Source organism: Coffea eugenioides, chromosome 4 (genome assembly GCF_003713205.1).
Source record: "Coffea eugenioides isolate CCC68of chromosome 4, Ceug_1.0, whole genome shotgun sequence".
Classification (NCBI taxonomy): Eukaryota; Viridiplantae; Streptophyta; class Magnoliopsida; order Gentianales; family Rubiaceae; genus Coffea; species Coffea eugenioides.
The window spans coordinates 4,742,101-4,765,815 of NC_040038.1; the positions used below are offsets into that span (position 1 = coordinate 4,742,101).

A 23,715-nucleotide genomic window follows, 5' to 3' on the forward strand; every position below is an offset into this window, starting at 1 on the left:
GTTTAGCTTAACAATTAAATTTAAAATTCTTATTTATTTCAATATCGTTTAAGAATTAAGATTATGAGTTAGAACTTAGGATTATGAACCCCTTTTTTCGCATATCATGTTTGTTTGCGTAAGTCGATTAATTTTGCTGAAAAACATATGAGATATTTTATTTTGTTATAACAATTTTTTTAAAAAAATTAAAATATTTAGCTTCTATAGCAATAGATAGGTGATTAACAAAAAGCATTACCAACGAATGGAAAAGAATACTCTATAATGCCTACAACTGTAACAAGCATCTACCATCCATCCACCAATTAAAAACAATACATGACCAAGAAAGTTCCTGCAATACTATAAACTCCGGTCTTGAGTCCATAAAATTACCCCTTAGGCAAGCCTTTGATGCTAATACACGGGGAAAGCTTGCATAGGCAAACCTTTGTGATAATACACAAGAACAGCTTTTCCATTACTAAGTCAATGTATATGTATAACTGGCGATACAAAACTGGGCTGTTTAATGGTACAACAATTCTGAGGCTTTGGCGGAGAGATTGTCTACAATGTACGTGGTAAAATGTTTACATCAATAAGAATTGCATTATCTATATTACCAAAAAAATGGATGGTGTATATTAATCATAAACCTAATGACATTTGAGTGCTACCATCAAGGAGAGACTCTGGGAGCTCTAAAAGACCCCGTCAGTTAACACGAGCCCAGATTCAGGTACTTGCCATATGTCATCGGTAATAATGCTGCCGCATCAATGTCCACCTCAAAGCGGTGTTCAATCATCCACATTGTAATAATTCGACAAGATCGCACAAATCCTCCAGAGAAGCAGCATGATGCCCGCGAGCTCTGGAATGGGAGGTATATAGGTGTTATGGTTTGAGAATGAAGTTTCCTAATTATTTTGTCCCGCAAGAAGGAATTTTGATCTTATATCAGCTAGGATTGAGTATTCCACTAGGATACAGCCATCAAGCAGGCCTAGAACCTCAATAGGAAGGTTACCAGAAAGGACAAAAGCATGAAGAACTAATGAAGGTTGGAAAGCTGGAACCAGTGAATTCATATCTTCATACATTTGGAAAAAAAAAAAAATCTCCCACATGTTCATCTTCAGATCATACAGGCTGCACAGAGCCTCTACTTTAACAAGGAAACCCCCTTGGAGCCTAAGCAGCAGATGATTGTTAAGGCGAAAATGTTTTCTTAATCCCCTAACTTCAATTGTCCCCTTTCCAACTAGTTTTAGAATTCAAACTAACAATCATTCTCATTTTTCAATCATTAGTAACTCAAGACAAGGGAAAGAAGGGGGAAATAAGAAAGGAAAAAGTCCAGGAAATATACCTTTAATGCAAAAACTCCAGCACGTTCAGGCTCTTGATTTTTACGTTGTCGGCCTGGTCATTGTTGATGAGCCACGTCCCAAAGGAATTACAGTCTGAAGACCCTCAACTGAGTCTTCCTCTTGTAATAGATCTGCAGACAAGAATTCAATAAATGATTTGCCAGGATCAGATTATTCCACTTGCATGTAATAGACAAGAAGCTCTACATGTCATCGTTAAAAAGCAGGTAACGTCAAAAGCATAAACCAAATGCAACATTACGCACTAAACCTTTAAACGACCAAGATTAAACTCAAGAAGAAATATTTGATTGACCTAATCCTTATGGTCTCAGACTCAAGGCACTTACCAACTTGCCTAATTCCATTTCCTGTAAGATTAGATAAAGCAACATTCATTTCGTAGATATCTATCTTACCCGAAACTCCTTCTCCAGCCTGAGCACCAGCAACTCCAATACAAGAAAACAAGGAATTCTCATCTATCTTCAATTGTTCATATGCCAGGTATATGTCTTCAATGTTGGCAGTTTCATAAAACGATGTGAGATCCTTGATACAAGTGATGTCCTGATCATAGAAAATAAAGTTAAAACTAAAAGAGTAGCAAGAAACATAACATGTTGAATAACTTGCAATACTTGACATTCATGAACTTTAGCTGATCACAGGGTGATTCACTTGTATGCATTTGCCCCTAATGATACCAAGACGAGGTGCAGTTAAAAAAGATCTTCTCTTGTTTTACCTTCCTGGGTACAGAAGTTGCTTGCAAGTGAGCTAACAACCCTAGCCAATAAGCATTTGATTTGATTTCAGCTTCATGTCTCATCAGCAGAGTTCGTTTTGCCTGTGAACATGACAAAGTTATAAAGTAACAGAGACAAAACATATACAAACATGGTTTTAAGAATAGAAATTTCAGGATCATTAGAGCAAAATTGTCCTCTCATTGCACGAATACTGATCAACTCATCTATCACATGTGCCTAGTTTTGTTTGAACTTATGACTTAAACTATATCATTTTATTTCAAATGCTTTCTCTCGATAATTTTGACTTCCACAAGCTCATCTGTCTTTTCATGAATCAAAACAATGTTATCTACATAAATTTTGATTGATTTCAGCTAACCAGACCAGAGGCAAGGCAAGAATACAAGGATTGTGATTGCTATCATTGACCGTGGAGCCCACCTAATTCACTCCAGATATTGCCACATAGTTGGTCTCATTAAGATCATCCTTAAGACATCAATATAATATGTTGTCGGTATTTTGTTCCCTCCTTTAAAAACATCACAAAGCAGCCATAAATGCTACATCATATTCTTTTCCAAGCCAATGGTTTTCCGCTTATCTAATTGATGCTTGGAAACAGTTCATAGTCTAGATTTGTCAATCTATACATAAAGGGGACAAGTGTAAAAGATTGGAAAAGTAACTTACCCTATCCAACTCCCTTGGAGTAATCCTATTAGTATGCAGACCTCTTAGGACATTTTTGCAAGCATCAACAGCTTTATGAACCTGTATATTATTACGCGGAGACTGTCAAATAAACCATGGATAATAAGAGAATGATCTCATTAGCCCCGTTAAAGCCAAAAAGGTACCTTGCCAGGAGTTGATGTTACTGAGATCACATACCAACCAAGATTCAGCCGGTCAAACAGGTTCAATTCAAATGATACATCATATGTCAATCCAAGGGAATCCCTAACAGTTGTAAAAAGCCTACACAGAAACCAAACAACATTTTGTTACACTAACAAAATGATCTTCCATCATGTTCTAGGCAAGAAAAAATAAAATTGAGAACATGGATAAAGTAAAATGTGCAAATGCGATAGATAAGCTAGTGAAGGAAAGATTTTCCAAGGGCTCAATAAATAAAAATGATAAACAGAGAGGTCAACAGAAGCCAATCCAATGAAATCAAATGTGCCTAGAAAAATATACTGAACCAAGAGCAATCATTGGGGATTACCTCGAATTTATGACTTCTGCCAATATGCCCATTGTAATGGCAAAAAATAGTGGGTGTCTGCGAAATCCTTGTTGCAATTCCTCTCCACTTCTCTGTGACGCCATAAGTTGGTCCTCCAGTTTCAACTGTTCATTCGCACCTGGATTGCATATTCACATTTTTGTTATTTGTACATTCAAAAGAGTAACCACACTTCTAGTTTCATAAGTTCAAAAACCCAAAAAATCATCCCTTCAGCACCAACTAAACTTCGAACTGCATATGCCGTTGGCAACGCAATAATTCAATTATAACTCGATGTGGAAGAATAACACGATTCTACCAATTTAGAAAGCCTTTCTAATGCAGTCAAGACGAAGAGAACAACAGTTGAGTTCAAGTTTCAAACAAGCAGCTCACCACTTGGTTAAACACGTCGATGTAAATGAGGGATATTTAGAACCCTAGGATTCTATGTGAAGCTTTTCCCATCTTCCCAAATATCTATGGTCAACTAGTACATTGTGAAGTTTTTCAGTGCTTTTCTGCCTAAGGACATTTCTCAATTGATAATGCAGAGTACTGCAATGTCTCCTTAAGCAGGATTCAAACACTTCACTTGGGTTCAACCTCTTCCTTCCACTCTCAAGACTTTCCTCTAGATCTCATTTACTCATTCTACAGGTTCTGCAAGTATTTACATGCATTCATTCTTCAAATTATAGGTATAAAATATGAAGCAACTCAATTTGGGGTAAGACCAGTCAACATCAGCTTCCAGGCAGAACTTTCCTACATGGGGTGAGCTCCAATGAGATGACAAAATCTATAGTTCTGGCCTCTTTCAGCAAGCAGACAAGATTTTAAGAGAAACTGCCCAGTTTAGTGAAAAAATCACCTTCATGGGTAGGAATCCCATCATCAATAGCTTCAAAAAGGTCTTGCCCCTCAAAAGTAAAACCCCAGCGATTTGGGGCAGGACCCGCAATATAAGCACATGCCCTCTCATCAGTGTCCTTGAGAAATACCTGATAAAGATGAAACAACCACCATGAAATAAAATAGACAGGAGGAAAATTTGGAAGCACAAAGTCAAGCTTCAAAATATAATCAAACTTGTCAAACCATGCACCCACAGAGCACAGATCGTAAAGTGTGTGTGGGAGCAAGCTCTACTATATTTTAACAGAAGTGCAAAATACAATTTTGTAAGTTTTTTTGGCAATTTGATTTCAATAAGGTGAATTAAGTGTTAGAATCTTGGTGTCTAGCCTGCCCAGCCAGAGTCCATCATTGAACTAACAACCAAATTCAGTAGCAAATTTGAAAAAGGCATCAATTTCAAGAAACTGTATTGATTCTCACTTGTTGATGTTGTAAATCAGCAGCTGGGGGTCTGAATGTGATAGGCCTGTAACTCTGTGCTCTCTCTAGACCTTTTGTTGCTTCAACAGTACCCAAGTAATCAAGGATACATGACTCAATTTCATCCTCTGAAAAGTCACCAACGATACTCACCTGATGACAAGAGTTCAAGTCATCAAACTTGACAACATGTCTCATCAACAATAAATGATCATTGCCTACTTTATTAACAAATTTTTCACACACATTGAATGAGAAAGAAAAAATAAAATAAAATGAAATAAAATTCTGCACCTCCATGTTATCACAAACAAATTGACTCATCACTGCATCTTGTACACCTTCCAATGTTAAGTTTTGCAGGGAATGAGGCGTGGGTTCAACAAAGCGTTCATCTCCATTCAGCATTGCCAACATGAGTTTGTGCGCAGTTGAACGTTCCAAACTTTTTGGAATAGAGCGATAATATGACAAATACAACTGTCTTGCCCTATCAAACGCATCATCTAGCCAGACACTATGCTGCATATAGGTACATCATTGCAAGAATGAGAATGACTACAATACCATGTAAAAATTAAAAACATCAAGCAAGACTAACTAGCATCGGTTGACACAAACCAACAATAATCCAATAGTAAATAGGGCAGTTACTGACATATTTTTGGAAGACAAATGCTAACAAGATACTATCTAATTTATCTCCCCCATCTTTCATTGATTTTTCATAGTTCAGAAAGGATAAGAGAAATAGGGAAGTATCAAATGTAGAAAATAAAACAAATGTGTAACTGAAAGGAATGACAAAATTTCTTGCCGGTTTAATATCAAACTTGGCTCATCACATAGAAAGACGATTTTAATTGTTTCTAATAGACAAGAAATAAGAGGAAAGACATTACCTCAAGTACCATATGAAGTAATTGGAAAGCAGCACGCATCCCATTGTCTCTTAAGGTAAAACGAAATTCCATACAAATGAATTCTTCAGTTGACTCCAGTGAGCAATTTATAAGGTGGTTTACACAGAAAAGTTCCACCTGAAGAAGCATAAAGCATTTTAAAATGAATGATCAATAAAACCTTGTAGAGGATTAGTAGTTACACAGACACAGAAATTCAAACTGCACCACATTTTCTTAGCTATTTGGTACAATTATATCCATTGACTCCCTAAATAAATTAAGCTATAAAAGCCATAACAGTATACATTAATATATCCACAAAATACTGGATATACACAATAGAATCTTCAGTGCCAGAAATTGCTCAGATCAGCAAAGATAGGATATTGAAAAACTGTTTCTGCTCAATTATCAACGAATTAAATGACGAGTAGCACAGGTTTCATTTCAATTCCTTTATTCCAAAACCGGCTGTTCACATATAAAATATGACTTTGTACATCAACTCAAGAGCCAAGCTCTAGCTCCTACATACCTTTAGACAAACATAAACAGAATCTTGAGCCTAGTTGATGTAAGACAACCAAAATTTTTTCAGCTTGACTAACTTACAACCATATGAACAACAAGCACAGTCCCACAGCAACAGCATCGAATAGCTTCCAAACATCAGCATAATGTAACCAGCAAATCGTTCAAGACAATCAAACACTACGAATATCCAATATGTTCTAGAAAAAAAGCAGAACTTAACAAATATCCTGAAGCTGGAGAAATACCAAAACCAATTTCTCATGAAAGGATCCATCAACTAGAGTACAGGTTATCTGAATGATGCAGAGCAATTTCCATTAGTATAAAAGTCATCAATTAGGTTTACAACTTGCGTTCTAAATGCATTCCTTAAAGTATTGTCTCTCTACTCCTTAAAAGGAGAACCCGCACAAGAAGGGAGTCGAATGACAGTAACCAAAAGCGAAGTGCCTATATCCCAACACAACATCTAGTTATCCTTATCTCCATAAAAACATTGATCTTGTACAAAACTTTGGCAACAAAACTTTATGCCAAAATTTACAAATAAAGACATCCTTAAGTACTTAAATGTGGGAATAGCTTGAAAGAAACAAATATAAAATTCAAATTCATAATAAGGGGTTCAATTGAACCCACTAGTTTTGATGTATTTCTTGCACTAAACATGTATAATGCAACTCTAAAAATAAGGTAAACTTAAACCAGAAGACGTTGCATCTTTACCTGTTCTCGTGAAAAGCTACCAACACGACCACCCTCACTCAGAGTTCGAACCCCCACTATGACAGCTCCCTTCTTCTCCAAATCTTCAGCAGCTCGTCCACCACCAACTATAAGCCTCATGACGCCACACTTTGCTTCACTTTTTGATATCTGTGCAAAATACAATAGATGTATCAACAAGATGCCAATTTCAAGATCCGCAGGCAAAGAAACTGCAAAACTTGAATGCTTTCTAGAAAACATCAAAGCTTCACATTTTCATCAAAATGCAAAAATGACAAACCTAGATGAAAGGAAAAGGAAGGACAAGGGCAAAGCAAGAATCATCACCAGCTGCAATTGACTTCTTAATGCTAGAAGTTCTTGTTATAAAAGGTTAATGAATAACACTCCTCAAGAAGAAGTAAAATGGCTAGTACAAAAACTAACACAAAAAGAGACGCTAAAATCAGAAAAGAAAAAATGAATACCAACAGGTATCCCCAACTTCATTTTGTCAATGAATCAAATGTTATTTGTGACAGAGAAGCAATTTCAAAAACCTTCAAATTCTGCAGCAGGATAAAAACAAGTTAAGATGCATCCATCTTGTTTCAATTCTATGATATGAAAAACATATTAACTCTAACTCTGTGGCATCTTGGCATGAATGTGAAGCTTTACCTTGTAATTCACAGGAATTCCATTGGAAAGTCTCCGCTGCATGATTCCTGTTTCTGCATCATAGACTTTAGTCTGATTTACATCTGGTCCAACAGAAAGAAATGAAGGCCTACGCAGCAACATCAATTCTTGCAGCTGTTTTGTTGTTATTAACTCTTTTGGCACCTCAAGCTGCATGGGTAGACATATCAAATCCAAGTCAAAGGAAAGTAACTTCATGGGGCAGAAATGCCCTATTCTTCTTTAGACTTAGCAGTGCTCATTGGTGAGGTTGCCAGACGCAGAAGTTGTAACCAAAATTTCAGCCAGCAGTCCATACTCGATAATTTGAATAGAAAAATGATCCTTAAGGATGAAGGAGAAAAGTGCTTTTGATCCAGGCCCTTTCCATGTAGTTCTATATTACTCTAAAGACAGAATCTCAAAACCATCGATAAAGGCAAATGAGAAAAGTTGTACAGAAGGGGTACCTCTGGCTCAGCCTCTACGGGTTCCTTTAAACCTGCTTCAATAGCAGCAGTTATCTCTGTTGGGGTTATCTTGAAGTCAGTTTCACCCAGTCCATCCATGTGTACCTTCATTGGAACACAAGCAACAATTGCTGCAGGAAGGGGTGCAGAAGGTTTTCCAAAATCCGATATGAATTCCAACACTTTTGCACCAACAGCATTAACCTGCAAGTAGACTGTCTTAGCAAAATATTCGGTTCTCTATAATGAGATAACAGGATATACTGGGATCTCAAAGATCCTAATATTTGCAGCATTTTTATGACAAATTTTTGTACTCCAATGAAATCTTATCGATCATAAAAATTTCAAGACAGTAAACCATTCCAAAATAAGCCCCATATAAATTGATTGATAAGAGGATAAAAATGAGGTGCATCTATATCCTCCAAATAATAAAATTAGCAGACAAAATTTGCGCCATCGGGTAAAATCATTCAACTTTGAGATTTACCTCCTCAAGAGTAATGGTTCCAGCAACAGCAACCAAACTCTCATGTCCTTGTCTTTGATCCATCACTCTATGGCCTAGAGCATCACTCTCCATGATGAAATCCAGATTATCCACAGATGAAACGTTGTCAATCATAGCAGCCAACTGCTCACTATCTTTCAGCAGTGCATCCAAATAACGGGTCAATTCACCTTTTGTTACACCAAATTTTTTAAGTCTACGGACCTGAATGATGCACAATGTGATATAACAAATATGAAAAATTCAGAAAAGTAAAACAATATACATCATGAATAAAGGATGTTACTGTTAAAAGTCATGTGTTTCGTTTAAGATGAAAACACATTGAAGACATAAGTTCTGCTCCCCAGATAAACTATGATAATAGTGCTGAACTATAGCACTTAGACCAATGATGTGTGCATGTCCCTAATAAATTCAACAACACCTACTGGAGAGAAAACAGATGAAGAAAATTGTTGTGAATGCTGAAGAAATTTAGGGTGGGAAAAGCAAACAACCTCCTGAACAGCAACTTTAATTGCACTCTGCCAGTTTTTAGGTTCAGCAGTCACTGTAAGTGTGGTCACTGTGCAACCTTCCCTTCCAGAATCACTATGATCCAACTCAACCGAAGTAAATGGTGGATTTGAACTCTGAAACGACTCAAAGGTTAGCTAGGAAGAATATTATACAATCAAATAACCGAAGCTGTAAAACATGAACAGAAAAAGGAAAAAGATACAGAAGACACTGAAAATAACTGAAGAGATGGATTATGAGAGTCAATCATCATAAAAAAAGTTGTGTTTCATGGAAATTCACATAACACAAGCAGAAGGGACTCAAAGAATGCCTGAGCTGGTGATGATCTATTACTACGAACAGTTAATTCGTAACCTAATGAAATACCTATCTTTGCTTACCAAAAAGTCGCTCAATTACATAATACTATAATAGCCTAATTAAGAAGACCTACAAGTCATCTCTTTAGGTTTCTTAGTTTCCCACTGGATGTGAATATTTTGACTTTAAGTTAATATTAAAAAGACAAAAACCAAAGATAAGTGCCTCATAAAACAGATGGAACAACAAATAATGTCCAATAAGTTGCCAGGTGGACTAATTTAATAAATGAGATACAAGAGTTTGGATAAGTCACCACACCTTGTATCTGGTATTAATACGAAAATGCAGAGCAGAGAGAAATATCCTCTTCATCAGCACATTACGCAAATCACCAAAACTTTGAACCTTGTTCACAGGGATCTGCCACAAAATAACATTAGGAGAAAATTGATACAGAAGAAGGATAGCACAAGGTCTCAATAAACAAAAGAATGTGATCAATTCAAGCTAGAAATGCTATCAGTTTAGATGAATGAATACAGCCAGTTAGCCACATAAACCAAAGTATAGGATTCGGACACCAAAAAAAGGCATTCAACTTGCAACAAAGAAGAAAAGCAGTGACCAGTCCATCAGCCGGAAGATACAACTAAACGTAAATGCATTTGAAAACAGTTAAAGAAACTGGTTCTGGAAATGCTAAGCACAATTCAACGGTACTACATTTTAGCTGAGTAAGCCTGGTCATATCAGTAATCCTGAAGAGTAAACCTCAGCAATGGATTCATCTTAAAGACTCCTCAATCAACTTTACCAAGTAATTCACACTTAGACCAAAAACAGACCCCACATTTTCAACTTCTCATTCCTAAGCTATATCAACTGTAACTCTTCACTCAAAGTACTCTTCATATTGGGATCATGAATATTTGGGCAAACAACTTAGTGTAGAAAAAGCGTAAGACATAACTAATGTGAGCTGCTTTTCACCTTGCAAAACATATTAATTGAGAAATTCTGAAGCAACTCATGCTGAAATATCTGTGGTGGCTTCAAAGCATCATTGCTCCCAGGAAGTGACCAGTTATGCTGGACAGGAGGACGAACTGCATGCCTTTCCCTTCTAAAGATCTTTGATTGCTCCACAGAACCAGATGACTTGTCATGAGCTAGACTACCAGCCAACCCAACAGTTAGCTTAGGCACTAATAAACTAGCCATTGCACCAAAAGTACTTGGTGTAGGAGGAACAACTGTTTCACTTTCCACACCAGTCTGACCAAAAACACTCTGCACAAATTTGCATGAGTTGATGTATCATCAAAATGGCCAAATGGAAAGCAAGAAGAATGACGTTTGAAGCATACAAGAAACTGCTACCAATATCCCCATGTCAAGACAAAAAGGAAAAGAGTTACTGTACAACTGAAATGGGACATACTTCAATATGCTGAACTGCCTTTGGAATGTTATCAATATCCCCCACAACGTATAAGGTGGCATTTCCAGGAAAGTACCAACGTTCATGGAACTTCCTAATCTTATCAGCATCCCATTTCTTAATCTGCTCTTCCAATCCAATCGGGAATCTTTTACTTAGCTTGTTCTCAGAGTGCAAATATTGTAACAACTGTGTCAAAAAGAAAAGATGGAAAACCTTACAATAGGCCATTACAGTAGGAAGCAAATGCAATGTGGCATGCCTGTATATAAAATTGCAATTACCTGACAATCAACGCGATATTCTATGGTGTTCATCATTTGTAGTTCTGATAAAATTGCCCGTCTTTCTTTTTCAACTCGAGAAGCCAGAAACTTTGGGTGAAAAGCAATCTACATTGATTAAAAATTTCATTAGATTCAATACTTTCTTAACCACAATCAACTAGAAAAAAGGATCTATACATGTAATCATACTTACTACTTTGAAGTCAAAAATTGAAGGAAATTTCAGTAAAACATTTGTTTTAAAAATAGGCCTGCAAGAATTAGAATGTGAAATGTGTACCTCATTAAGGGCATCAAGAACAACTGGCAGTAGTTCATCATCAGAATCCTATAAAACATGATCCAATTAATTGTCAAAACATGCAAAACATTTTAGGCATACTCATAGAAAGCAGAGACAGAACATTGAATTTGACATGCTCAAATGTGGAATTTAAAAAGCATATAAATGTGCCAGAAAAATCACATTGAAAGTTGGTCCAATACTTCTAGTGTAGCTCATTAATACTGGGACACAAACTGACTTCAGTCAGATAGACCCTGTTCACAAGATAACTACCATTCGTACCATCATTAACAAAAAAAGCTCTCTCATTCCAAGCTTCTTATATTCTATGAGACTTTAATTTTCAGCTCTGTCCATTTTCTCCTCTGAGGGGAGAGAAAGGAACATTGAAACGATGGATAACTAGAATTAGCAAACAGTTGTCCAATGAGGTAAGGTGAAAAAGTTGATATCCAGCACTGTGTATGCAGAGTGTGTGTGTGTGTGTGATTTCCAGCTTAAAAATGAGATATTTAGGATACCAACAACAAGGGGCTGGCGGCACAATTGTTATTGTTTATGCGTACGGACAGAGATATAGTCAAGGAAATACTAGGATTAATATCAAGATGGCTAAGGAATAATTACCAACACCAGGTTACACAAGCTGCAAATAAAGTTCTATAACTCCATACAAGGTCATTTATATTCAAACAATAATAAAGCACTGTTTTCATTAAAGGAAATTCTTGGAATATCAACACTATTAAGGAACTATTGCCCAACCTTAGGTTAATTAAGCTGTAAATAAAGTTTATAACGCCACACAAGTTCACATAAATTCAAACCAGAGAACAGCACTGTCTTCATTAGAAAATCCAAGTGTACTACTACTACTTCTTGAAGGCATTAAGACTTGTAAAGTTAAGTCCTAAATCTAGAAGGCCAATGAAATTTTCCCCATTCGCCACAGGAAGCCCTTTCCAAGCTCCCACCACTGGAGGTCCAGGGCTAATCAGGCCTCCAGATGTCTGTCCTGCTTCCCCCCCCCCCCCCTCTTCCCAAAAAAAGAAAAAACGAAAAGAATCTAATTGTGTTTTATTAGCTTTTTACAAACCTTAGTTCTGGTTGGCGAATGGATATGAAACACAGTGTGATGGAAATCAGTATATGCGTTGGATCTTGCCCCAGTTCCAAGAAGTTTCTCTCTCTTCTTACTTCCAAGGAATGCAACATGTTCAATCATGTGCGCAATACCTTGCTCATCCTCTTCCTCATCAATTGAACCAACATGAACTTCCATGTGTGCCTCAAACCTTAAAGTTCAAGGAGTGTATATCAGTACGACTTACAAAATACATGAAAGAAATGGGGGATAAAGCGACAATATTTGCTGCTATGAAACTACACTTGTTCTCAAATATATGTGTGTGTGTAGGGGTGCGTGTGTGTGTGTGTATATATTAGCTGGAATGGGAATTCTATTTTGATGGGCTTTCCAAAGCCCAGACAAGTTGGACACCATAAAGCATTGCCTTTTTAATTTAACAGCTATTGCTTGTCTACAGTTACAACAGCTCATCCATGAAAACAGATTTGAATGTCGCAAATCAGATGCTAGTGAAAGGAAATTACATAGTTAATCTACGAAGTCTTCCAATATGTGTGTGTGTGTGTAGGGATTGTAGCTTTCATCACCACCAAATTTGCATGTTTAGGTTGAAATGCAATATCTATGCTGTCAAAGGTACTGTAACTATGCATCTTGACAAGAAAATCATCTGAAACATTTATCATATTACCTTATTCACTTTTGATAAAATTTTACGTGTATTGGTTTGTCCTATATTATGTCCTACTGCTTGCTTTCCATACATCATCAAACATAAATTGTAAACTGTACACAGATATATAATTTAGAATATACAGACAAGCTAAACAAAACATAACATGCATATCAACATATAAGATATATGATCAAGCTCATTGAATGTGATGATTAGTTAGCTTTTACATAGAATATATCACATGCAAATAGTACATTCTTGAATCAAAGTAAGATGTTTAACCAAAAAAGTAACGCATTTTCTCTTAGCAAAGACAAAACTTGAGGAACACAAACGTATCCATAGTGCATCATAACAGAAAAATGCACCCCCCCCCCCTCCTCCAGACCCAAAAAGAATTTCAATAGTGAAATTAAAAGAAGAAAAAGAAGAAAGGTAGAACTCTAGAGTTAGGCAGGGCCAACATCTGTTGGATTTCTTTCTCTTATGTCTTGCTAGGCAAGAAAAAGAATGTAGGAATTCCAAGATAATAGGGTGTCGCCTGGGAAGTTTTTCAAATAGGTTCTCCCTAGCTTCTGAACACAAACCTTCCAGTGACAATCCTTGCCACACCCCCGTACATAAGGATTTCTACCTAAGGGAAACAACAAGAACCTCACTCTTAGACACTTCACCATTAGAGAAGATGAGTGAGATTAACCAAACTTCTGAAGAGCAATTCTTGTTAATGTGACAATGACGCCTCTCTTGTATGACTAAATATACAATCTGCTCTCTTGATAACACTGAATTACTTTTGTGCATCATTAAATCATCATACACCATTCCAGAAAAGAAGTACCTGCTTGGAGGAACCTTGTTTGGTAAAATGAGGTATCGGAGACCATTCTTTAATTGTCCTCTGTGAAGTTTTGGATGAGATGGTAGTTCTGAGCTCAAAAAACGCTCAAACTCTGATCTTTCAAGTTCAGGATCATATAAATCAAGACCCTGTTTCTCTAGAACACCATCTGGCCACGTTGTGCTTGCAGCATGCGGCTCTTCTGGACCAAGAGTTGCACGTGGAACATTTAGTTGTTTCACCTAAAATTGGACTTTCCAGTGTTAACCATACTACGTTCAAAATCAAAATTTTAATTGCTGGAGTTTATTTATTGTGCATACGAGCTAATAAACCAACAAGATTCCTAACACATGAACAACATTATATGAGAACAAAGCAATTAAATCAAATTGACTGTCGGATACTAGAAACCAAACAAAAGCACACTTCTGTCTGCATCATATAAGCTATGTGGAAACATGACCAACTGTTATCAATCAAGTGTCAACACAAAATTAGGAGTTAGTAAATAATCCTTTCTAATAACACTTAAACGACAAAAAGCACACAGAAAGTATGATTATCATCATTCCATCGCATAAACGATCAAATATCATAAGGGTGACGTGCAATTAAACACTACGAAACTGAAAAATGCTGAAAAACGCCGTGAACTAATCCATACCTTGCCTGCAAGGGAATTATCAACGTTCTGCTTCAAGATATGAGATGCAGATTTATCAAAGAACGCTCCAGTTCTGAATCTATGACCACCAACCCTTTTCTGATGTGGATAATGGAAGCAAGAAATACATTTACTCCCATCCAATAAGCTCGTTGGGGCACAAGGAAATCTTTTCAATGCATTCTACCATTCAAAAAAGGGATTTAGCTAACAATTTATTCACTATTCAGCAAAATATACAAATCAACTGCAAAGACAATAAAACTTGCACAAGCTAATCATCTCACTGTAGCAAACAAGTAAGAACAACAAGAGAATTAGTTCCCCACCTTGCTTCCACCCTAAAGCTATAATTGCCAGCTATAATTAATCTTTAAAAAAAAACTTTACAGCAATTCTTCCCGCTAAAACCCTTTTCTTTTTCTTTCAGATTACTCAATCAAATTCATAAAAACAGATTAAAATGCAGGAACAATTAAGCAAAAAAGAAGAAAGAAAAAATCAAACACCTTGGGGGAGATAAGGTGGGTGCGACTCCAGCGATGTTTATCCGAACGGGAGGTGATGGTGGCCTTCTTCCGGTGAGCCCAATTCTGATTATGAGCTGGGAATAATAAAGAACTTGGAGATGATGCTAATGATGATGAAGGGTTGTGGTCAGTGGTGTTAACTGACTTGATAATTGGGACTGGAGCAAATAATACAGGTTTTGCATTGAATATAGCTGAATTAGTCTGCATAATTACAATTAGTTTTGTTGCTCAAATATTAGGGTTTATGGAAGGGAGACGAAATTGTTGAAGATTGAAGCAGGGAGAAGAAGAAGAAGACGACAGAAAAATTGTTTTTGTTTTGTTTTGTTTTCTCCTTTTTCTGGGTTTTGGTTTAATTTAACGGTAATACAAAATATGGGGGATGGGCAAGTGGTGGCGGTTTAGCCAATTGGCGCAGATTTTTCTTTTCTGGATATTTCTGCCCTAATATGAAATATCTCAGTATGGTACTTACTAGTTACTACTACTACTACTAGTTTTTACTACTAGTACTTTTTAGCCAAAAATAAAATAAAGGATAAAAAAGCCAAAAAGGAATTATTCACAATAAAAATTTTCCACTTTCAACCTCGTATGTTTTCTGGATTCCCATCTTCTATAGTTAACCTTTATTCAGAATAAAATTAACTTGAATTCTTGTCATGCTCTCGAGAGAGAGCTAATTGAACTGAAAGGAAATTAGACCAATTGATCCAAATAAAAAAGATAGAAAAAAATCTTGGGCGCTATTTTTTATTTTCGTGTGCAGTTTACTATTCGAAGTTGAATGGAATTCCAAGAAGAATTTTGATTAACAAACTATGGACTTCCAAGAAGATTATTTGGGATAATTTTTTTAAAAAATACTGCAATACTTTCTCAATGTGACGTAGCATGTAAAATAGAAAATATATTTATGATAGAAACAAATAAAGGCCTTATTTGGCAAGCAAGTTATTTGCCAAGTTTGTCTGTTTCAGATTTTTTAATAACTTTAACTACAGCAACCTTAAAAAAATTTTCAAAGTTTTTAAATTATACATTTCAAAATATCCAAAAATTTAAATATTTCAAAAAAAATTTCTACAATTTCTACAATAAGTTACAATAAAATTTTAAACAAATACCCAAAAAACTCACTTGCGGAAGGGAGCCAAATTTTTGCAAATAATCTACTACCATCCAAACAAACTTGGGCCGAGTGTTTGTTTTGCAGCTCCCCAGCTTTTGGCCAGAGATGAAGATGATGCTGCTGGCTGGGGCTGGGAGTCCAAGGTCAATGTTTGGTTTGGACCTATTCAAATTCCAAGCAAAGATGTTCCTTTGTGCAAACGCAATTGATTCCAACTCCACAACCAAACTTTCTAGGATTTTTCCCTTTCATAACATTGTAAGTAGTTTCAAAGTAAAAAGAATTATTAGGGGATTAATTAGTGGGAGTGAAAACAGGAAGTGCTATACGAGATAAGGCTCTTGATAAAAAAGCATTACATCCAAAAAAAGTGGTTGAATCAAGTTCAACTTTTGTGTTGAAGTATGTCACTCCATATCCAGTTGCTCTCAATTAACATCATCATCGTCATCATCATCATATACTTGGAAAAAAATTGAAGAAAACATGATTTATGAGGCATAAAATTCTATGCCAGAATTTATGTCGACCAATTTTCAACCATTCCTGTTGCCATGCTTTGTAAGTAATCTATGATACTCCCAGTCTGTTACCCCTATAATCAGCACATTAAAACAAACTTGATTTAGAAAAGAAGAAGAAGAATAAACAAAAGCAAGAACTACCAAACAAGATTATCCGAAATTCTGAGTAACTAGTAGTATTTACATAGCTAAAGCACTAGCAAAACCCTGAACAGAAAACGAATAGTAACTAAAAATCCTATACTGTGCATGACCTGCCTTATTATCCCAGAGGACCAAGACAAAGAGCCTCTGAAACTACCGCCGTCATATGACATATATATATATCCAGTTAAGCATGACGACCAGAAAAGAAAAAAAAAAAAAAAACACCCATCATGAAATATGAATCCTCAACAGTGATGACTGCTGATGATGGGTTGGCCGAGTCTTGATCTTGAATGCTGTCTGGCGAATATCTTCTGATCACGTACGTTCACGGCATGGCCTCTCATGATCTCGGGCTGCAGCCAGGGCGACCACTCCAAACCATCCTTCTCTGATTCTTGAATAATCTTCTTCACTTGATTATGAACCACTGGAAACGATGATCATGATTTTCGTGATTGATAGCAGTATTCCCCTGCTGCTCATGATGATCTTCTCTAAGCAAGGCACTTGAAAAAGAGAAATACAGTTTAGGGGTCCAGGGAAGACAAGGATTGGGGGCGGTTTGGTTTGTTTATATGAGGAGAGTCGTAGGTGAAGAGGGGAACATAATTCTTATCTCTTTCTTTGGATTGTTTCAGTTTGAGACGACAGGGACGACTTTTGTGGACCTCTTTATATGTAATCAGCCACTTGATGAACTACGTCACTGAGCAGGTGAAAACTTGTACATGTCAATAAAAAGTGTTTCTTTTTTGGGTATATTTTGGTGTATTATTTCTTTAATTTCTTCCCTTTTTTTACCCATGATTGAAAGGCAACAATAAGGAAAACCTTTTTTTTTTTTTGTAAGGTTCTTTTAAAGGTAAATACTAGTTATTGCAAGATATTGCCTTTGCTTAACAGAAAGGGATCAGGGGCGGCGTATCAGCTCTTCTGATAGGAAGGAATAATTACTGAAACCATGATGATGACAGTCACCGGATTCGATTTCTACATAATATATGCGTTTAGAGCTATGATTGAACGTATGATGCATAATATTTAGCTACAAGCTTAAGCTAAGAACCCAACTATATATTCAGTTACGGTCCTCCTATTGACTCAGTTGGACCCCTTTATAATAGGTTATAGTATGTATAGAATAAATTATTGTCGACTGTTCGAAAAATATATATATATATATATATATATACACATGTAATTGTTATTTTAGCTACTACTATTTACTATGCATTATGTTTTATTCAGTTTCTTGCATGCAGAAAATAAATGCATTATTTGGCATTTACACAGGTTGATTACTTTATAGGCTGATACAAAACTATGGTCCTCTTGTTTTGAACCAACCAAGGGGGTTAAAACCAATTTTTTTAAGAAAAGCCTTTCATCTAGAATCGAAAAATGAGCTTTTTTTATATATTTTTTAAGTAGTGGAGGAGAATTTAATAAGCGGGAAAGAGGATTAAAAAAAAAAAAAGGAGTTTCCAACACAAATTTCCATCTTAAGTTGGACACGAAACTTCCAATTGTTCTTACTTGACTTCAAAAGGTATAAATAGTTGTGAACTATACAAAAAATCTTCAAAAATTGTTTGATATCTATGGCCTTAATGATAATTGATTTCCTAATAGAATTTTCACAGTTCTTTACCTAATGCTCTTTCCGCGAAGCACTCTGGGAATTTCGCATTCATGTTTATGGTCAAAATAAATCCCAAGTAATTTGGGCATCTTCAAGATATTTCTTGGATGCCGTCGCCGCTAAATCGAATTGAAAAGGAGTTATCTTTTGTCGACCAAAGAAAAGTAGGCTTTTCCTTGGTCGCAGTTGGTGAGAATCTCTTCTTAACTTATTTAGGGCCCGTTTATCTATAATAAATACTTTTGTTAATAAAATTTTTAGTCAAAGTATTTATTAAATGCTTAATCATATCGTTTGGTTGCATATTTGCATAAGTATATTTTTCCTATTTGATACTGTGTTATTTTAAATTTCTAAAACATATTTATCTCTTCATTTAGTTTAAAATTTATAATAAAATTGTTAAATTAATTTTGCATTTTTTAAACATAAAAGTTGCTCTAAAAATACCAATTTTAAAATTACGCCAAAAGTGCTCTACCGATTCGATCCTAAATTTAAAAAATGATGGTCACCAAACATGTTATGAGTACGTATATTCTCCAAAATTACTTTTTCAGCAAAGTCACCGTAATCGTAATGCCAAACAACCTTAATCTTAAAAAGAATAATTATCATAGGACGGTAAGGCCTAGTACGTGCCTGTGTGAAGTGTGAACTCATCAACTATTTTCAAGTCCAAAAAAAAAAGAAAAAACATTTATTCCCCTAAAGAACAGGTAAAAAAATAATATACTAATACTAGTGGTTTTGACTGTTAGACCTTCTTAGTGCTTGACATTTTGACTGTTTAGACCTTTCTCAGTGCATACCCAAATCATTATTTGAATAGTCACCTATCCTTCTAGATTACTTCTGCTGGCCGTTTCATTTTTTCTTTAATTAAAGATTGTGTTTACTGCCTCCTTAATTTCACGGGTAAAATTTTTACTCCCCAAATCTCTGGTTTACCAGTGACTAATATGTAACATCAATAGTTCAAAATCGAGATCAGTTAACGAGATATCAAGTCAACGGTTAATTTCCTTATATTTCTTCTGTTATGTTATCTAGAAATATTTTCCAAATCTTGTTCCCATTAAATTTGTACAATTGTGTTTATTCAGTCACAGGGGTGGTAAGCCCATGAAGCACTTCTTAGTTCCTGCATATCAGTGGGATACAATAAAAAGTTCATATTTTTCACCCTTAATTTGTTATCCCTTTCAAATATAGATCCGATCAGAGTTGCGATGCGTTTACAAAAAAAAGCGTTTTTAAACACTAAGGGTGGTTTTGACGAAACTAAAATCTGAAATCTGAAATTTAAATTCATTAAATTATTGAATTATTAAGTGTTAAATCTAATACATTTGAGTGCATATCACATTCACTGATAAGTAAATAGGTTATCACTTAATTTTGAGAGTAAATTTTGTCTCGAAAATTCACTGTCATTTAATTAATTCAGATGTTCAATTTTTTTATTATCAAACAGTTTGAATATGTTAAGATCTGAATTCATTAAATTTAAGTGCTGAATTGGGCTATCAAGCAAGGTCTAAAAATACTTCTAGAGTGCTTGATTGTTAATTTTTCATCATTTAAATAACTAATATAAAAGTATTTTTGTTAAAAGCAGTTGTATCAAAAACATTTTTTTTATACGGTATCGCAGCCCCGAACAATTGCATGTACATGATGCGATAATAAAAGACTTCTTAGTGCTTTTCTTTGGTTTGGAAAAAAAAAAAGTGCTTTTCTTTGAACTTACCTTGGTACTTACCAGGCCTTTTGACCCCAGTCAACTCAACACCTTGTCACCCCTTCGTCAACGCTGGGCTGAAATGATTGGGCTTATATCGATTTATCAACCCCAGAATTTCTCAGATAATGTAAAGCCAGTGACCTGTCAATCATTTGAGTCTCAGCCATGGGGGTTCAGTTTTTCCACGAAGATGGGTTTACGAGAGCCCATGGTTGTGAAGATCACGGGCTAACTCCGCCTTTCAAACTACAAAGCAAGACAAGATTCTAGTTTTCAGGCCCAGCAACGATTCTGAATTCCGTTGACGGACTCTCGGAGTCTACTCAAAGAGTTTCACTTTCTATTTCACTTATTATTATTTTTTGACTAGATAAAAAGCATTTTACATTGTCATTTTTTGTAAATTAATTTTGTGTACATTAGCAAATATGAATGCATGCTATATTGCAAAAAATAAAGTTCGAGTTCAAATTGGGATATGCCTACTAATGTATACATCATGTATAAAATATATCATTTTTAAAAATTACAGCGATCAATAAAAATTTATTATGATTTTTTCGACGAGTCTACCTACAAAAATTGTGACTTTAAAAATACAATATAGCTATAATGATGAAAACAAACATTAGATTCTTCTACATATCATATCATATCATATCAGGAGGTCAAGTCATTTCTTAGTTTGTTTCTATCTTTGTCGTTTACGTAGAATTTTCTTTTTTTGTATCGTACAACCCATACCTAATCGACTACATTATTTACTTTACAAATTTTGGTAAGTGAACTACACATTATTAACCACCAGCTCTTGGGCTGGTGGTCACCACCAAGCCCCTTCCACCAAAAATGCTACTCTTGTGGTTTTGCTTCAAATTCAGACGGGTGCGTAATGCACCCATTTGGTCCGGTGGTGGTTTTGTCCCCATCGGTCTCCATAGGCTCAGTTGAGCCTCCCCGTAAATAAAGTAGGAGTAGAGTTGACAATCGAAAAAAAAAAAAAAACTACACATTATTGCCCAACAACAACAATTAAAGTTCTAGCAAACCGAAATTAAAAGTCGAAACAAGTCAATTTATCTAATATTCCTTCTTTTTTTCTTGCATTTAATTGCTAGATCATTCCAATTTGAAAGATCCCAGTCTACAATTTGGTTTCAAAGGTGGTGATCCAAAGCTAGCGCTTAAAAAACAGGCAGACCAATTGACAGGAATATCAACGAATATTATACCAAATTTAAAATCTTTAGGCCACTTTATTTATGAAGTGGGGGCAATTGTACCTTTCGTGCTGAATTGACAAATGAAAACGGGAAAAGTGGTTTCCTCTTCCTCTTTAGAAAAAGATAAATGAAAGCTCCGGCACCCAGGACAATGGCAAGAGAACGAAAGAAAGAACAAGAAAAATCTAGAGATGTGTGGACTGATATCCTCCACGAAAGAATATGCTAACAAGTGATGAAGGGAATAGATACCCCACAAAGACAAAATGAAAAGGAAAAGTCAGAAAACATATACAGCATGATTGGCCATCTATTCTGTGGATGCTGAACAAGTTGCTCAAAGGTAGAGGTCCACATTTTAGATCATCATCCTCTCCATCCCTTTATTCTTGTCAGCATCGCATGTGATTCCAGATTCCAGTGGGCAATAATCAATTTTCTCCTGTCATCCTCCAACTTTGCGTACAAATTAGAAATTACTGCCTTACGTCGTTTCAGGTTACTATATATATATATACACGCACATCTATATCCATTCAAGCACACTTCTTAATCACTGAACCTGACTTAGTGGCCACCAAGTGAGACTTAAATCTCTTCTTGCACTGTAGATAAGGGTTTAAATTTTATCTGCAGTAAAAAATATTTAAGGGTAGTGTCAGAGCACCCTTTTAATCCAGTAAAATCTATGTATCTACTAGTTCCCAGTACAAGCCTCTTTAGGCTCCCATACCTCTCTAGTGTAGGATAGAATAAGTTATATAATAGTTATCGTCGAACAAAAAAAAGAAGCACACTTACGTCTTGTAAGCGTTGCAGCGTACAAACTGTGCAACAATCAGAGATGTGCATGAATGTACCTTACTACGTGTGGAATGTGTGGTTTTTGGACTTTTCTTTGAGTGTCGTCGGCACACAATTGTCCAAATCCAAAAGCTGACTGTTTCTTAATTCTTATCTTCCTGTCCTGAAATGCATCTCATATCACTTCCAATTATACTAAATTACCTGATGAGTTTGCTTAACTCTTGAATTTCTCTTGTTAGGAGACAAATACATTCATAGTGTTGAATATAGCGGGACAGACACAAGCAAAATACTTAGTTAAACTAGTTAGTTTAACACAAGCTACACTAGTTAGTTAGTTTAAACTAGTTTATAGTACGGTCAATTGAGCTACACAAGCTACACTAGTTAAACTACGGTCAATTGAGCTACACAAGCTACACTAGTTAAACTAGTATAAACTAGTTTAAACTAACTAACTAGTGTAGCTTGTGTTAAACTAACTAGTTTAACTAAGTATTTTGCTTGTGTCTGTCTCGCTTTATTCAACAGTATTGCCAACAGAGTCACTGGTTATTATACGGTCAATTGAGCTAAGAAGAATGCATTAATTATCGCATTAGGACGGGGAATCCATCAAAATTAAGACACTTAGAATGCATTTGATAAAACTGAAGTCTGAAAATTGAAATCTGAATCCATTAAGTTATTGAATTGTTAAGTATTAAATCGCATTTGAATGCGTATCATTTTCAGTGATAAGTGAATAGTTTATCACTTAATTTTAAGAGTAAATTTTGCCTAGAAAATTCAATGTCACTTGATTAATTCAGATGTTCAATTTTTAGTTATCAAACAGTCTGGATATGTTAAGATTTGAATTCCTTAAATTTAAGTGTTGAATTGAATTACCAAACTGAGCTTTAATTAGGTGTTGTGTGTGTCAAACGCCTTACCGTACCAAATACATGGCAAGTGCCCTCAACCACGGTGTTTGCGTTCAAAAGTTATTGCAATTTGACAATAGTTCTAAACTCATTCGAGTACAGGAAACGATCCAAAGGTGGGTTCATGTTAAGAGAGTCGCTAAAATGAGCCAAACCAGCCACCCCTCCAATAAAAATCTCTTATAAAAGTGTCAATGGTAAATCTGGAAAAGTACGACTGTCATTTTTTACACATTCTTTGTTAAGTGATTAATTTGGGAACTGACCTGAACGAATTTAACTGGAACCCGCTTCTTAGCCACATCCTCCTGTCACCAGAATGATTTAAGCCCAAATTCAACTAACATTCTGTCGTGATAAGTAGCAGTATAATAACAGCTACAACTCTCCCCCTATTCACACGGGTGATTGT

At 35.7% G+C, this 23,715-nt stretch overlaps 1 protein-coding gene across 1 annotated transcript; it reads right to left on the bottom strand.

Annotated features, from left to right (window-relative positions):
* Window positions 1-360: 360 nt before the first annotated feature.
* On the bottom strand, window positions 361-15,481 carry LOC113767459 (stromal processing peptidase, chloroplastic). Its single transcript, XM_027311566.1, has 25 exons — window positions 15,129-15,481; window positions 14,620-14,802; window positions 13,953-14,194; window positions 12,442-12,640; window positions 11,340-11,387; window positions 11,057-11,164; window positions 10,773-10,961; window positions 10,322-10,621; window positions 9,650-9,751; window positions 9,004-9,138; window positions 8,483-8,707; window positions 7,990-8,193; window positions 7,520-7,690; window positions 6,857-7,006; window positions 5,594-5,731; window positions 4,986-5,213; window positions 4,692-4,844; window positions 4,225-4,354; window positions 3,348-3,486; window positions 2,974-3,094; window positions 2,807-2,887; window positions 2,107-2,208; window positions 1,778-1,928; window positions 1,358-1,489; window positions 361-859 (listed from the first exon to the last, which is right to left on the bottom strand). Exons 1-24 carry the CDS (start codon window positions 15,357-15,359, stop codon window positions 1,398-1,400), a joined length of 3,822 nt encoding a protein of 1,273 aa, XP_027167367.1. The 5' UTR covers window positions 15,360-15,481; the 3' UTR covers window positions 361-859; window positions 1,358-1,397.
* Between the last annotated feature and the right edge of the window lie 8,234 nt (window positions 15,482-23,715).

Coding starts and splice junctions, on each gene's coding strand:
- LOC113767459 (XM_027311566.1), bottom strand. CDS start 15,359: ATGCAGACTAATTCAGCTATATTCAATGCAAAACCTGTATTATTTGCT. Junction 11,165..11,339: donor TTCTTGATGCCCTTAATGAG/GTACACATTTCA, acceptor TAATCAATGTAG/ATTGCTTTTCACCCAAAGTT. Junction 4,355..4,691: donor CTGATTTACAACATCAACAA/GTGAGAATCAAT, acceptor CATCTTTATCAG/GTATTTCTCAAGGACACTGA.